Below are 17,952 nucleotides of genomic sequence, written 5' to 3' on the forward strand. Positions count from 1 at the left end.
TGAAGTAGAAAACACTGGTGTGGAAGAGATACTCCTCTTATTCACGTTAACCAAAAGTTTTCTGGCATACCTTGGAAAAGGGCAACGAGTGAGCAAGTTTATAACACAGCATTTTTATTACAGGAGTTAATTGGTCCTGCCTTCTTAACCACAGCAATAAAATGAATAGGTGTTTAAGTCTTTGCCATTATTATCCTTTATGACTTTGCCTCAGTCGTTGAAAAAATTCTACCCCATTGCTACTGTTCATAAAGATTACTCTGTATGTCCCATGTTAAGAGTACGTAAAAAAAAGAGTGGCATAAAAATTAAGAGTACTTTTGCAATGCAGAACAGGTTAAGCAACTAGTTTCATCCTCAGTCTTGGGCATTCCCTGTCACAGCCCACTGCCTTCTCTCAGGCTGCCAGCTGCAGCCTGGCTGAGCTCCCCAGCCCCCTAACACAAAGGGCTGTGATTTGTCAGGCAGTGACTACAGGTGGTGGTGGTGGTGGGAATGTCACCCCCTCCCCAGTGGGGCCATCCCCAGAGCTGAGGCTGGAGCAGGGGAGGCAGCAGTCATTGCTCTAGTTCAGGGGTTAAACCAGCGATACCCAGCTTAGGCCATGGCGAGGCTGAGCCCCTGTACTGCACAGCCTTATACAAGCAGTCACAAAAGTCATAGAATCACAGAATCATAGAATGGTTCAGGTTAGAAGGGAGCTTTAAAGATCATCTGGTTCCAACTCCTCTGCCATGAGCAGGGACCCCTTGCACTAGATTAAGTTGCTCAAAACCCTGTTCAACCTGACCTTGAACACTTCCAGGGAGGGGGCATCCACCACTTCTCTGGGCAACCTGTTCCAGTATCTCCCCACCCTCACTGTAAAAAATTTGTTTCTTATGTCCAATCTAAATCTACCCTCTTTCAGTTTAAAATCATTGTCCCTTGTCTGTTGCTACAGGCCCTGGTAAGAAGTCTTTCTCCATCTTTCTTATAAGAGCCCTTTAATTATTGAAAAGTCTCTGCAGAGCCTTCTCCAGGCTGAGAAACCCCAACTCAACCTTTCTCCGTAGGTATTTTCATGACCATCCTCTGAACCTGCTGTAACAGGTCCATGGCTTTCTTGTACTGGGGACCCCAGAACTGAATGCAGGACTCCAGGTGGGGTCTCACGAGAGCAGAGCAGAGGGGCAGAATCACCTCCTTTGACCTTGCTTCTTTATATGTAGCCAAGGACATGATCGGCTTTCTGGGCTGTGAGTGAACATTGCCAGCTCATGTCCAGTTTTCCATCCACCAGTATCCCCAAGTCCTTCTCCGTAGGGCTGCCATCCAGCCAGTTCCTCATCCACCAAACATTCCACCCATCAAATCCATTCAGCAAAGCCATTCAGTTGGTCAGGCAGGACTTGCCCTTGGTGAAGCCATGCTGGCTGCCTCAAATCATGTCCCTGTCTTCCATGTGCCTTAGCACAGCTTCTAGGAGGATCTGTTGCACAGAGTTGAGTGAGGCTGACAGGATGGTAGTTCCCAGGGTCCTCCTTTCTACCCTTTTTAAAGATGGGCACAATGTTTCCCTTTTTCCAGTCCCCAGAGACTTCACCTGACTGCCATGACTTTTCAAATATAATGGAAAGTGGCTTGGCAACTACATCAGCCAGTTCCCTCAGGACTCTGGGATGCATCTCATTGGCTCCCATATACTTGTGTATGTTCAGGTTCCTCAGGTGGGCATGAACCGGATCTTCTCCTACAGTGGGAGGGACTTTGCTCCCCCAGTCCCCATCTTTTGGTCCATCCACTTGAGGTGTGGGAAGAGAGGTTGTCAGTGAAGACCGAGGCAAAGAAGCTGTTGAGTAACTCACCCTTCTCTGTGTCAGTTGCCACCAGTTCTCCTGTTTTAGTTATTACAGAGGTACATTTTCTTTAACCTTCCTTTTCTGGCTGACATACCTGTAGAAGCTCTTATTATTATTCTTTGCATCCCTTGCCAAATTCGGCTCTAAACATGCCATAGCTTTTCTGACCCCACCCCTACACAACCAGGCAGCATTCCTATACTCTTCCCAGGGTACATACTCCTTGTTCCATTTCCTGTGCATTCCCTTCTTACACTTCAGTTTGTCCAGGAGATCCTTATTAGGCCATGCTGGTCTCCTGCCTTCCTTGCTCAGTTTCTTGTATGTGGAAATAGAGAGCTATTGTGCTCTAAAAAAAGTGTTCTTAAAGATCTGCCAGCTCTGTTCTGCTCCCCTGTCCCTGAGGGCAGTTTCCTAGGGGTCCTATCTGCTAATTCCCTAAACAACTGAAAGTTTGCTGTCCTGAAATTTAGGGTCCTGATTCTGCTTATCAGCCTGTCCATATCCCTCAAGATTTTGAATTGTCAGGGCATGAGCACTGCAGCCCAAGCTGCCATCAATCTTGATGTCTTGAATTAGTTCACCTGTGTCACATTTGATTGGCTATAAGTGGAGAGCTATAGGGAAAAGCTCAGATGAATTTGGGGTAGAGGAGATGTGTGTGGAAATTTGAGAAGAACATCTAGGCGTGACATGCAAGAGTGGAGAGCTAGTAGCACCAGAAGAACATCAGAGATAAACACATATTGGGGCTTTTGTAGGTGAACACTGGTGGAGTATGTAAGATGAGTCAGATAGCTGTCTGAGGAACAGAGAGTGCAGTAAGCTTTCAGAGAATGAAAGATGTTTGTGTTGAAAGAGGAGAGAAAAAACCTAAATATTTGAAGCCTCTGTGGTGACTGGAAGTGTATCTCTTTGGAACTTTGTAGTATGTGTCTGTTACTGTAGAATGGACCATTTTTGCACATACAACATAGCTAACAGGCTGACCTAAATATCACTGAACATCCTGCCATTTCTTGGTAAGATCGTCTTAAATAAAGAGGCAGAGGCAGGTGAATGATGGGCACAATGTATCTGTGGGTTCAGTTTAGGATACCTGTTGCTTTGATTGAACCACTAAGGGAAAAAACAGTTCTGCTACATCTTAAATATTGCCCCCCCCGCCCCGAAGCACCTGTATCTGTGGCAAAGGCAAGTGCTTTGATGTTTTCTGAAAATTTGGCACAAAATAGAGATGACTGCAAAGACCAGCTTCTTGTGTTTTTCTGCTGTAAGATGTCTGAAGGCAAAAAAAGTCTCTCTATGAAATTTGTTCTGCTCTGGTGTAATCATCTGCATTACTGCTTTTTTCAAGTTCTGGTATTTCTTCAGAGCTTCTATCTGAGATAGGTTGCAATGAACCCATCAAGAGGCTTTTCTTATTGATAGAAAGTCACCGTAGAACTCTTAAGGTTCAGAGCAGATTGCAGTTCTGGTTGGTATGCTAAAAAAATGACTTTGCCTTAGGGTAGCTCTTGCCAATGTGGGTAAATAACTGATGGAAGAGAGTGAAAAAGGTGGAGGCAGGCTCTTCTCAGTGGTATCCAGTGACAGGACAAGAGGTAGTGGGCAAAAGCTGAAATACATTAAATTCTACATTAAGAAAATGTGTTTTTTAGTATGAGGGTGGTCAGGTTCTGGAACAGGTTGCCCACAGAGTTGTGGAGTCTCCATCTTTGGAGGTGCTCGAAATCAGACTGGATGCATACCTGAGAAACCTCTAGTTGACCCTGTTTTGAGCAAGGGGGACTAGATGAGTCTCAGAGACTTTTTCCAACACCAACCATTCAGGGATTCTTAAGATTCTTCCCTGTTATTTGATTCCTTAAAACCTGTAAGGTAGAACATAAGATAGGTGATACCAATATATTTCACTGCAATATGAGAATTAAAAAGGGAGTTTTCAAGCAGGTGCGAACCAAATGATTTAATACTTACCTCATCATATAGGGATAGAGGAATTTATAACATAACTATTAGAGCATAGCTTGCAATTTTTAACTTTGACTTTAATGTTTAAGCAGGTAATAAAATACAAAACCATGGATACAATTTGTGCTATATATTTTCATTATTGTAAGTATGCATAAAGAGATGTTGATTAGTTTGTTTAATATGATAGTTTTTATATATAAAACTTGAAATTTTAGCTTGCTTCTATAAAACTTGGCATTATTTAAACACCCTGTATTGGCATGTATGTTTAAAAAACTTTATATCATTCCTAAACAATTTAGGAATAAAGACATAAAGTTGCATACAGAACATCTGCCATATTTATCTTTTTCTCTTTAGAAAGATAAAAAATTTGTGTTTTGCTAGAACTCCTAGAATTTATCTGAGGTTACAAGGTGCTAAAAGAACAGAAAGAAGTTGAGCAATGACTGTTCTATCTTTGTCATCCAATTTTTTTTGAGGAGCCCGGAAATCATCTTCAGGTTTTTTGTCATTTTGAAAAAGACAGTTTGGAATTTTTGCCTTTTGATCAGATAACTTACAAGAATATCAGCAATAGTATCTTAATTGATAATCCACAGTTAAAAACCTCTGCTCTATTTTCTCTTTAATACTTCTAACGCCTCCTTACCTTGTTTAAATAACATTTCTTATTAAGACAAAATGTTGTCCTGACTCAGAACAGGGCCTCAGGATAGACACTTCCATGTGTTTTTTCACATTTAATGAGGACACCAGCATCTTCTTAATAATACAGATAAGAGTACAATAAAACTATGTTATTGTCTTTTTTGCATTAATATTGATCTTTGCATCTCAGTCGGTAGGTGGCGTGAAACCAGAGTAGGACTGGGTAGTTGTGTAGTGTAGATAATGGACGTGTTTCAGTGATCCCTATTTTACATAATGTTCCCTGTGGCCACACAGAATAGTTTTGATAACTGAAAGGCAGTTATGAAACTCATTAGGGAAAAGAAGGGAATCAGTCGACGAGGAACACAGTGGTGGCAAGGGCAAGTCCTGTGGTTCAGCACTAGATTGGGGCAGGCAAAGCAGTTCCTCGTACCCGAGAAGGCCAAGGGTGAGCAGAGGGACCCACCAGGAGCCGGCAGCTCTCAGGAGCGAGGCTGACGTACAGCTGACACGGCGTGGGGTGTTGCCAGAAGCAATGGTCGGAGATTTAAACGGCCCCTAGGGAGTGTGAGCGACCAGGAGCGCAACAAACAGGACAGGCAAACTGGGCGTGGCATCAGAAGGGCGTGGCGCGGCAGTTTGTGCGGCTGTTCGCGCAGGCAGGAGGGACGCTGCAGCCCACTTGCAGGTCTGCAGCTCAGGCAAGTGCTTTGGCCTTGGGTAAAATGATGGGCACTCACCTCAGAGCTAAAACCACTGTTCATTCAGCGAAAGCCCCTGAGATGTCAGACTCATCCACCCAGACGAGTCTGGTAAGAAAGGACACACCAGTACAGGCAGTGGGTTGCGGCAGCTCCCCCAACCCCTCTCCTGACGAAAAGGTAAGTACCTGCCAAGGTGTGCACAGGTTGATGACCTGTTACATCAGGTGGCTGAAATGCAGGAAACGGTTAAGAGGCTGCGCAGTATTAGAGGAGCTGAGGCAGAGAGAGACAGGTGGTTTCAGAATCATGTTCCTGTGGCAGACACCGCTGAGAATGAGGCACCGTGGACTGTGGTGACTCACAGAAGCAGGATGCCACATCAGCCTGCACCCTCCACCATCACAGTCAGAAACAGGTATGAAGCCTTAATGACTGAGGACGCCCATGAGCAAGGTCTGCAAAGTCCCCCACAAGGGGAAACTGTACCAGCAACACACAGTGGACATCGTAAAAAGAAATGACGAGTGCTTGTGGTGGGTGACTCTCTGTTGAAGGGTACTGCGGCACCCATCTGCCAACCTGACAGGGAGTCACGAGAGGTGTGCTGCTTCCCAGGAGCCAAGGTCCGAGATGTTGCTGAGAGGGTGCCACAGCTCATCAGGAAAACAGACTACTATCCACTATTACTATTTCCTGTAGGTATGAATGACACTGAGAGCCATAACCTGTGTAAAATCAGGGAAGACTTTTGAGCCCTGGGGAGGAAGCGAAAAACACTGATGCCCAGGTGATCTTCTCTTCCATTTTGCCAGTTTGAGGGAAGGGAGCAGCCAGAAACAGGTGCATGATGTGTATCAACTCCTGGCTACGTGGCTGGTGCCACCGTGAGGGGTTCGGCTTTCATGACAATGGGGTGTTCTTCAATGATGACAACATGCTAGGGAGGGATGGAATCTGTCTGTCTAAAATGGGTAAGAGAATCTTCAGCAGTAGGCTGGCTAATTTGGTGAGGCAGGCGTTAAACTGAAGGACTTGGGGGGTGGGATCCATGGCGAAAACGCTCACACCAGCACATCCAGTGGGGGAGTAAGTCAGGCCAAGCAGTGTGGTGGTAAAGGTTCCTTAGCTGTCTCCCAAGAGGTGAAACAGAAGAGGAATCAATTCAAGAGTATGTATATAAATGCACGCAGTCTAGGTAACAAACAGGAGGAACTGGAGCTCCGTGCCCACTCAGAAGGGTATTACATAGGAGTAACTGAAACATGGTGGGACAACTCAGATGACTGGGTGATCGCAATGGACAGTTACAGGCTCTTTTGTAAGGACAGGCAAGGTAGAAGAGGTGGAGGAGTTGCACTCTGCATTAAGGAAAACCTTGAATATATTGAAGTCAACTATGGTGACTGCGACTGCTCTATCGAATGCCTCTGGGTTAAAGTCAAAGGGGTCATCTCCAAGCAGGACCTCACAGTGGGCATCTGCTATCGACCTCCTAACCACGATGATGAAGCCGACAAAGCAATATTTGGGGCACTAAAGCAAGCTTCTGGCCAACAGAACCTGGTCCTGATGGGTGACTTCAACTACCCAGACATCTGCTGGAAGAACAATATGGCAGCTCGCATGTCATCCACCAAGTTCCTGGAATGTAGAGAGGACTGTTTCCTGATACAAATGTTAGATGTGCCAACCAGGAAGGAGGCGCTGCTGGACTTGCTGTTCACAAACCGAGAAAGCCTGCTTTGTAATATCTCCGTTAGTGATAGCCTTGGCTGCAGTGACCACAATATTGTGGAGTTTGGGATCCTGCTGAGTGTGCTGAAAGTCAGCTCTAAGACAAGGGTTCTGGATTTTAGAAGAGCAAACTTCAGTTCACTCAGGGCTCAACTGGGAGGGATTCGATGGGAAGCTTCCATGGAAGACAAAGGAGCTAGTGAGTGCTGGGAGTTCTTCAAGAACTCTATTGGAAGCACAAAGCCAGTTTATCCCCTACAAAGGAAAAGGAAGTAAGGGGAGCAAGAGGCCCCCACTGCTCAACCATGACCTCCTGGATCTACTGAAATCCAAAAGGGAAGCATACCAGAGATGGAGGAGTGGAGGATTATCCATCAAGAGCTACAAGGGCATTGCCAGAGTGTGCAGAGATGCAGTTAGAAAAGCAAAAGCCCAACTCGAATTGTAACTGGCTGTAGACATGAAAAATAACAAGAAAGATTTCTTCAGGTATGTCAACCCTAAGCAGAAAAAGAAGGAAAACATAGGCCCACTGTTAAACAGAAAAGGAGAGTCAATCACCAATGATGCTGAAAAGGCAGAGGTCCTCAACACCTTCTTCACCTCTGTCCTTACCAACACTGTCAGGTCCCAGGCTTTGGGAACAAAACTGGCGATTGATCCAAACACCGACCCACCATCAGTGAAGGAAGAGTTAGTTACACGAATTACTACAGGAGCTTGAGCCTGTAGTAGATGGGCCCTGATGCCATCCACCCGAGGGTGTTGAGAGAGCTGGCTGACATCATTGCAAGGCCACTCTCCATAATCTTTGAGAAGTTATGGAGAACAGGGGATGTCCCAGAGGACTGGAGGAAGGCAAATATTACCCTTATCTACAAGAAGGGCTTGAGGAAGGATCTGGGTAACTATAGGCCCATCAGCCTTACTTCAATCCCTGGGAAAGTTATGGAACGAATCTTCCTGGGGGCCACCACAAGTCAAATGAAGCACATGATTGGGAAAAGCCAACGTGGCTTCACTAAAGGCAGATCGTGCTTGACAAACCTGGTGGCCTTCTATGACAAAGTGACTTGCCTGGTTGACATGGGGTGGGCGGTGGACGTTGTCTACCGGGACTTCTCCAAGACCTTTGATACGGTCCCCCACAGTCTCCTCCTGGAGAAATTAATGCGTTATGGCCTAGACAAGTGGTCTGTGCAGTGGGTGGGGAACTGACTGACAGGCCGCACCCAAAGGGTGGTGGTAAACAGCTCCTTTTCCAAGTGGCAACCTGTCCCTAGTGGAGTCCCCCAGGGATCAATATTGGGCCCAATGTTATTCAGTATCTTTATAAGCGATCTGGAAAACGGCATCAAGTGTAGCCTAATGAAGTTTGCTGATGACACCAAGTTGAGTGGGGAAGTAGACACTCCAGAAGGGAGAGCTGCTCTGCAGGAAGATCTGGATAGGCTGGAAGAGTGGGCCAGCAAGAATGTTATGAAGTTCAACAAGGACAAGTGTAAGATCATGCACCTGGGACAACATAATCCGGGAGTGCAGCACAGACTGGGATCCACCTGGCTGGAGAGCAGCTCTGTGGAAAGGGACCTGGAGGTCCTGGTGGACAGAAAGCTCAACATGAGGGAACATTGTGGCCAAGAAGGCCAACAGGATGCTGGGTTGCATCAAAAAGGGAATCACCAGCAGAGACAAAGAAGTCATCATCCTGCTCTGCTCAGCGCTTGTCAGGCCACACCTGGAGTACTGTGTACAGTTCTGGTCCCCGCTGTACAAAAAAGATGTGGACAGGCCGGAAGGGGTCCAGAGAAGGGCCACCAAGATGGTCAAAGGACTGGGAAGCCTGCCATATGAGGATAGGCTGGGAGAGCTGGGTTTGTTCAGCCTTGGGAAAAGGAGGCTGAGAGGGGATCTCATCACCATGTACCAGTACTTAAGGGGTAGCTACAAAGAGGGAGACTCCCTTTTTGCAAGGAGTCCCATGGAGAGGACAAGGCGGAATGGACACAAGTTGCTCTTGGGGAGATTCCGATTGGACACCAGAGGGAAATTTTTCACAGTGAGGACAGTCACCCATTGGAACAATCTCCCCAGGGAAGTGGTTGACTCGGTCACATTGGACACCTTCAAGAGTCTTCTGGACAGGGTGCTGGGCCATCTTGTCTAGACTGTACTCTTCCTGGAAAGGTTGGACTAGATGATCCCTGAGGTCCCTTCCAACCTGTGATTCTGTGATTCTGGGAACATGGTTTTTTATTTGTTTCTCTGCACCTCAGTTATAGCCAAAACAGTTGGACCAGATAAGAATTGAACCCCATTCTCCTAACATAAAGTGAAATACTCTCTATTTAATAAGCTTTCCAGGCTACAAATGGAGCATAGTCATAGCACTACCTACCACTTCGGAGGAGTTAATGGGTAGTAATTTATTCAGAGCTTCATAAATGAAGTCAAGAAAAAGAAGAGCACCTGTAAAACAAATGTCATCTATAATACTTGTTCTGATCTCTTGCGACAGTGTGTTCTACTGTGTCCAGTGTCGGTGATTTGGAGATACTTAATACTTAATACAGACTCATGCTTTTATAGATAGACTATGAGAAAAGTGAAGCGCTGAGCAGTGGGTGCACTGTTATTCACTGGGTATTGTCTCCAGATAACAAAGTGATGCTACCACGTATAGCAAAAGCAGATGTTTGTTGTGCTTAAACAGAGATTAACAAAACATATTTATTTGTAACCATATTTCCAAAAATGTGTTTTGGGTGCTGTAACTGCTAAATGAATCCTGAACAGTTGTTTTTGTCATAGTTCCTTTAGAGAATGCCTGAATGCCTTTTGATAATTATAACTTTTTCCTCCCATTAAAAATATAGAATAACCTCTTTTCTGAATCCCTATTGCTAAAGTACTCAGGACTTTCAAATGAGAAAGTTCCTTAGTAACACCCATTTCACTTCATGTGAACTGGAAATTATACCCCACCTACCAATCACACAGAACATTAAAAATGTCAAAGAAAACTCTGTGTTTTAAAGAGGCCAAGCTTGCCTTTTGTGCGGTAAGCAATACCTGCGCCTTATAAAACAGAACTACCTAATTGATTCTCCATTGAACAACCTATTTGTTATTTAAGAAAATTCCTTTTATCAAATTAGAAATATTAAGCTGTACTTGAATGGTTTAATGCATGAAACCATTCATCAGTCAAAACAGGTAAGAGCTGGTAGGTAATCTTTCATATTGTCTGTTGTCCTGCAAAATAGTTGCAAATGTGTGTTGTATTTAATTCTATTTTCAGTGAAAGTAACAAGAATGTGGACCTTTTAAAGAACATAGAGCTTTTTTTTATTGCAGCTAAAGAGGAAATTTTCTCTGTAAACTTTGAAATCATTAGTGAATTGTCATCTTTGAATATTTAGAATGTTATCATATGTTGTATGTAAAACCAGATGTTTATCTAATTCCTGAAGATAGATTCTTTACAGTCAGAGGTAATGTAGATTTTGGTTGAAGTTTTCTCTTCTCTTTTGTCAATAACAGATTTTCACAAGAGCATACAAAACCAGAAAGAACATCATAAAAAGAGGATTCTCCTATCACTTATTGTGCCTTTAACCTCCTACCTTCTTTCTTAATAGTGTACTGAATGCTACCTGGTGCATCCTAAACACTGAAGTACCTGCTTAGTAGTTTCACAAATGTGAAAAGATGTCTTTCTAATCCTGAATCTTAAAGAAACTTATATTCCAGATATGATCTGGTAGTGTTTCACTGTAAAGAAGATCCACAGATAATTCTGTCAGTATTACCTAAACCAGGTTATTCTCCAAGTGGATAAATTCTGTGATTTAGAGTAACTCATTTTGCTTTTGCTTGAGTTGTTGGAGAATACTGTCATGGTTTTAGCTGGGATAGAGTTAATTTTCTTCACTGTAGCTGGCACAGCGCTGTGCTTTGGACTTAGTATGAAAAACAATGTTGATAACACACCGATATTTTGGTTGTTGCTGGGTAGCGCTTGTACTAGTCAAGGACTTCTCCAGCCTCCCATGCTCTGCCAGGTGCACAAGAAGCTGGGAGGGGAGGGGGCACAGCTAAGAGAGTGGATCCAAACTGGCCAAAGGGATATTCCATATCATGTAACGTCATGCCCAGTATGTTACCTGGGAGGAGCTGGCTGGGGGAGGGAGGCAGCAATCACGGCTCGGGGATGGGCAGCGTCGGTCGACGTATGGTGAGCAGTTGTATCGTTTCTGTTTTGGCTTTTTTCACTTTTTCCCTTTTCCTTTTTATTATATTATCATTATTGTTGTTATAATAATCAATATTATTATCAATATTATTTTATTTTAATTATTAAACTGTTCTTATCTCAACCCACAAATTTTCTTTTTCTTTTTCTTTTGCTCTTCTGATTCTCTCCCCCATGCCACAGTGGTGGGGGGAGTGAGTGAGCAGCTGCATGGTGTTTATTTGCTGACTGGGGCTGAACCACAACAAATAACCTGAATATAACTTTTATTCATAGTGCAGTCTGATAAAATTGGTAGAAAAAAGCTATGCACAGAAGAAAATTCTTGATTATTTTTTTTTTATAGCTGAAATTGATTGGGCTAAGTTGTTGGATTTTCATTCTTTCACCAAGTTGACTTTTTTGGTTTTGTTCCTAGATGCACATGTACAGCAGGGTGGACAGGGCCAGACTGCAGTGAAGATATAAATGAATGTGATTCTGAACCATGCTTGAATGGAGCCACCTGTTATGAATCTGTGAAGCAGGGACAGTTCGTATGCATTTGCCCTCCATTTTATACTGGTGACTTCTGCCATCAGCGCTTCAGTCCCTGTGAGCTGCCTTACAATCCATGCACAAATAATTCAACCTGCTTGGCACAAGTCGATGGAAGTCCAATGTGCATTTGCAAAACAGGTAAGAACTGGTATAGTTAATCTTTTCTATTGTCTGTTGTGCTACAGAAAAGTTGCAAATACGCGTTGAATTTAATGCTATCTTCAGTGAAAGTAACAATGTATACCTTTCAAAGCAGGTAAAACCTTCGTGAATTACAGCGATGTTAAAAGACTGGTTCTTACCAGTCTTAGCTGTCAGTTTTCCTACTATTAATTTTATTATAGTACTTATTAAATCTATGGCTGTTTGGATTCTAGCACTCAGAATTACTGCTTCTGAGTCAATTGCTAAAACAATGTAGAGATAGACTTACACCTGGTGGGCAGAGCTGACAGACTAAACTGACAAAACAGGCAGAAATAAAATATATGCAAGTTGTTAGAAGTACAAAAACTGGAGCAAGTTGGAAATGGTTCCTCTTCCTGCTGAGCTGTCAGGAAGGCCTGGCATATCAGGGGAGTAATCTTCCCCCGCTTAATGGATAGAGCGGACTGCTCTCCATATGCACAACAAGCAAAATCACAGCAGGTGCTGACAGCTTTCCTGGGCTATGGCTTAAAAGACACGATCTCTCCCTCGATGTACAAGAACTGCAAAGGTGGAATAGAGCAACAGTTTAACTATGCAGAGCATCACTCTGCAATTCTGCATAGGAATTGAAGAATACATTAATTAAAACTGTAGTGAAAATTGAAGGAGGGAGAGTACAGTTACTGACTTTGGAATTTAGGCGGGAGTTTGAAGTCATTGCTTTTATACCTAGAAATGGTCGGCGGTGTAGGGGTGTCTTAGGGACCAAGGATAGCAGATATATTAATAGTAGTGTTATACCACAGTGGTCTTACTCATTGTTTACTGAGCTACAAGGATGAGGAGATAATACACAGAAGTCAGCAGTATTTATATCTTGGGTCTTTTACTATTAAGGAAAATGTTACCACAAGTTGCCGAGTTAAAAAATAGTCGCTGGGGAGATATGCAAGTTGCTTATTGAAGCACCTTTAGGAAAGCTGCTTTTTAAAAACAGATCTTAATACAATGATTTTGAAACCTTTTTCAGAAATTATCTGTAGGGAGACATGTAGTTCAAGTCTTTTCTTAATGGTCCTCAGAAAAGTAATCTTTTCAAAACATAATTTTGTGCAGTTTCTCAAGAATCCAAAAAACTTGCAGCCAGGATTTTGAGGGAACTTTGGTGGAATCGTCAAGGATTTTTGAAGCTTGCAGCTAGGAATCTTCAGCAAACTAGCAGGGGAGTTATATGAACCAGTAACATCCATTGCTAACGAATGTTGGAAGGTGGGAAAAATCTCAGTATTGAAAAGGGGTAGAAGGCATAATTCATGAAATGAATTAATAATTCTAGGAAAAATGCAACCGTTTATTCTGGACTCTTATCATAAAAGGAGAGATAGTAAAATACAAAAATGCAATTGAAAGCAGTTTATGGAAATCTGTTTCTACAGTTGTAATCTTTTATTCTCCTATTTTTGTCTGCCATGTGCCTCCCTTTCTCTCTCAATAAACCTGTCGTGATTACAGATCTGATCACACAGGGCAATCATGCTGACATAGCTAGATTACTCTTAAGATACTCGACTTAGTACCAAATGGCATATTGATTAAAAAACTTGCCAGTTGTAAACAGTCCAGTCATTAGAAGGTATGAATCTGGTTTAGCAGAAGTTGCAAAATGTAGCTGTACTTACCAAATTCCAAAGATTATCTGTAGAAAACAATATCTGGGATGGGTACAATAGGACCACAAATCATGCTATTGACTGTGGTGGTACTTCAGAAGAAAAAGAGAATATTCACTGACTACAGGGAGCTGGGATTGGGGTGCTGTGGTAGGGCAGAGAAGTCAAAAGTTGATAGAGTATAAATTCGGTGCAATCAAACTTGATGTAGGATGTTAACCTAGGACGGAATTATTACAGCAGATTGGTAGGGAGCTAATGAAGTCATGATTAATAGTAGTATAAAGCAAAACTATGCATCTTTGTTCTTATATATATGTTAGGGAGTTACAGTTGTCTGGTTTTGCTTTAAAGATTTCAAAAAAATCTATAAATAATGTAAATGTAAAACTTTCTTTTGCAGCGTCTTCCCTAGCTGTAGAGATTTGCTTCCTGCAAGGAGATCGTGTGTAACATGTTTTTAACACAAAACTGGGCTCTCACGTTACTGATTATGGAACAGTGTGGGACCATGAGTTTAAGTTGTCCACACAGGCAGGTTAAAGAGTTTAAAAAATTGTGATCTCTATAATTGTATGCTGGTATAAAGAATGTTGTAGGGTAGGCCATTATTGAAGAAGTTTAGGAATCACTGCAATAGAGCAAATCGCCCGAGAAGTATACAGAAAACACCTCGTCATACATACTTTGCCAGTCATTGATAAGCCATGATTTGATCAAGGCAGTTGGGAGGAGATGGCTTTTTGATTTATTATGCATATACCCAGCATTGAATCCTTCCATTAGTTTCTCCTGAAATGCTACATACTAAATGCATATGAAACAGAGGAGGAAAGGACAACTTAGGGCAAAGAGTAGAATGCCTTATTGGCTAATTTATCAACATGTTTTTCTATTTGTAAAGAATTCCTTTCCAGGGATTAATCTTAATAATAGAAAAAAAATTGAATGTAACGAAAGAGAATGAACATGAACAAAGCTATAGAATATAAATAATATTGAAATACTTGTAGCTGAACCTGGGCAACTGTTCATAATTTCCCTGGAAGGTCTACGTGCAAAAGTTCTAAAGAGCAGTTTAGCTGCATATGTAAGTGCACTAGAGGGTAAATAAGATAGAGGATGAACATTAGGCCATGCTGTTCCAGATAATGCCAAGCACAAAAGTGTTAGTTTGTGAAGGCAAGCCGAAGGGAAGACAGAACCATTTGGTAAGAGCAGTGCAGCTTTCTGAGAACAGCTGTACTCCAAGAAAGAACAAATTACTGAAAAAGATACATTCAAAATGAAGAAAAACTGTGAGAGGGCATGCAGCTACAGAGTGCAAGATCAGCTCTCTGGCTAGGACTGTTGAATAGCAACAGGCTGGCTTAATGATGAAATGGGAGACAACAGGGAATAGTTATCAAGGAGAAATGTGAAACCTGGGGAAATGCAGGCACATAAATATTACAGAGAATCAATAAGACAAAAAATAATTTGCCAACATAAACCGTGGGCCAGAAAACATCTCGTGTTTTTTAGTAAGACTTCTTTAACAGTGATTTATTATTCTGCAAGAATTATTAGTAGATATCTTTAGGACCTAAAGCAAGGCAAAGTTAGTAGGAGCAGCAGATATAGTTGTTGCTGATGTAAAGATGGGAAGGGAAGGACATGGTTGTTGAATTCAGAGGGTTTTTAGAATTCCTGCTTCTTATAATAGAAGGTAGGAATTAATCTCTTGGAATTTGAATGTAGATCTTCCTCCATTAGTCCAATACCATCAGCTCAGGATGCTTATGCAGTCTCCTTAGTACAGTAGAAGCAATTTTCTGCTTACCTTTAGTTTTGTGATGGGAAAGTTCTCAGGAAACATATAAATATATGTTGCAGAGAGAGAGAGAGTGAGTGTTCATACCAAAGCTTTAACTGCTCTGTTCAAAAGAATGGATTATTTGGTCAGCATTTGTTCAATGGCTTTTTAATGAGTTAGGAAACTCAGAAGGGAAATTAAATCAATGTACTACTGTATTTATTGTTGAAACAAACGCATGAAAAAGTCTGGATTAATTTGACCAGATGTAGATGTCCACTGTATGTGTTGAGGAAGTTCCCCTGTACTCCATTTACAGTTTCCTGAGGTAATCCGTTTCACCCAAAAGCGGACATACAAAGTCAAGGGGCTAAAGCTATAGAAATATTTATGTCACTCTGACTATATAGGCAGCACAGGACAATTTGTTTATATAGTAGTTGGGCTGAATTCCTTACCAGTTGCCTGGATTATTATTTCTGTAGAGGTTTTTTTTTAATCTACATTCTGGGAAGCACACAGTTTTAAGAGAGGAATAAAACAAAAGAATGGAGAGCAGCAATTTATGTCATAGCACACAAGTAGTCAAAAGCTTTGTCATCTTATTTGTGCTTGTTTTATCTTTGAAGATAATAAAGCTAGAAGCTGAGAAGCTGAAAAACTGGTTTATGCAAGAGGAATTACATGGGTCATAAGGTTACAACCAGCAGTTTTAGGGTGTAGGGAAATTATGTGTATTGTTCCAGGGAAAGGTGTTAATGAGATCTAAGGAGAGTACTGTGTCATCTCTAAGGTGACCCTTTGTCTTAGTGTGCTAATGATTATTTGGTCTGTAGCATCTTACAGCTAGAAGTTTGAACTGAGACAAAATATTTTTCAGCCCATACCTCAAATAAGACTAAGGGAAAATTATCATAATGTAAAAATATTCGTAATATCAAGCAGAACTAATAAGTAGATGTTAAAGAGCAGAAGTTAGATAAATTGGAGATTGCCATTGTCAGATTTCTGACCCCTTCAGTGGCAGACACATGCTTACATAATTCACAAGGGGGAGTAGCCTTTTCACCATGTCTAATGTTTCATGTGCCTTTGATTTTTATCATCACTATCCCTAACATCACCCTTTGATATATGTACCTACCTATGTTATACTGAATAACCTATATAACAGTACTAATGATTATGGGGCTATTGTAATATGTCTGCTGCTTGCAAGCATTGCTTGATAAGTGGCTCATGATAAGGAGACAAATATAATCTGTGATACTGTAGTGATGAATAAACTCTCTACTGTTTTATTTTATTTTATGGGGAAAGATTCCTGTTAGTCCTCTGTGTTACCTGCAGAGGTAAATTCTGTGATATTTCTCTGCAGTGGAATAAGGAGATGATAATAATGACCGTAACTATCATGGCAGATGTGTAGCTTCTACACTCTGCAATTTCCTGCAATTTCCTGCACCTTATAGCTCACAAAGTCCAATAGACAGCTCTGAGATCCACAGTAGCCATTTCCCGTATTTCAGAGAAACAGGTAGAAAAATAGGATCTCTCCCCTCTTAAGTAACAGCATTTAATGCTTCATCCATTGACAGCAAAGCTACCAAGGGATGCTGGAATTCCTGTAAATTAAAATGACTATGTCATTCTGCTGGTGCATAAATTGCAAGCAAATTTGAGCATGCTGTCATACCCGGTAGTGCTAATGTTGACTATGAGAAAAGTAGGGCTTGAGATTAGATGAGCTGCTTTTGTGATGTTCTCCATAGAACACAGCCATTTTTAGAGCTCATATTATCAAAGTCACTTTCATGCTACCCGAACTGTTAGAAATACAGAAATAAAAGTAAATTGCCTAATGCAAAGAATTGCAATGATTTTCAGTTGTTTTTCATCTCTGTTAATTTCTGAAAGTCTTGAAATTGCTATCCTTTACTACAAAAACTGATGACATTTGAGATACATTTCACTTCCTCCAAAAACCCTATATTCTTTCCTTAGAATGACAAATAAATATTTTAAATTAAGTACTGTCTCCCGGTGATTTTAAAAGATTCTGTTTACATTTTCAGTTTCTCTAATGTGGCAGGAAAAACACTGTAAAATTTTTGACAAAGAAAACCCATTTATTTGTCAGACTTTATAATGACATTGTCTATCTTTTGTATTGGCCACCTGGAAAAGAAAAAAGCCTCGTTTCTTGAATTCAATATTGGAAATATTGAGCAGGTATCTAGTGGATTCTGTGTTCACAAGTGACAGTGTGTGCCATTTGCTTTTCCACATTGATTAGATGCATCTTTCAGTTTAGAAGTTCAGAATGGTTTGACTTGAGTTCAGAAAACTTTCAGGTTTTCCACATAAAAAACACTAAGGTCAAAAACTGCAATTTTAATGTGTCACTCGGGTTTGACATGTGGAGAAGCTACCTTGTAAAGTATATGGCTGGAGAGCTACATCAAATCATTTACATGTGCTATTGATTTATAGTTTGGGTCTTAAGTTTGACTGATTTGCAGTAGCAAAGGCAGCAAGTAGTTGCATTTAAATGTGCATATTACTTTCTTACACATAGTACTAAATATTGCTACAGTAACAATACATTACAGCACCAGGCATATTTTCAGGC

General features: G+C 41.6%; 1 protein-coding gene across 1 annotated transcript in view; it reads left to right on the forward strand.

Moving 5' to 3' along the window:
- The window catches only part of EYS (eyes shut homolog), an 888,772-nt gene that overhangs the window by 327,711 nt on the left and 543,109 nt on the right, over positions 1–17,952 (forward strand). The window contains exon 17 of the mRNA XM_064448569.1: positions 11,584–11,843. Within this exon, the coding sequence (XP_064304639.1) occupies positions 11,584–11,843 (260 nt within the window). The remainder of the gene's footprint in view (positions 1–11,583; positions 11,844–17,952) is intronic.

The sequence above is a fragment of the Phalacrocorax carbo genome, chromosome 3 (genome assembly GCF_963921805.1).
Source record: "Phalacrocorax carbo chromosome 3, bPhaCar2.1, whole genome shotgun sequence".
NCBI lineage: Eukaryota > Metazoa > Chordata > Aves > Suliformes > Phalacrocoracidae > Phalacrocorax > Phalacrocorax carbo.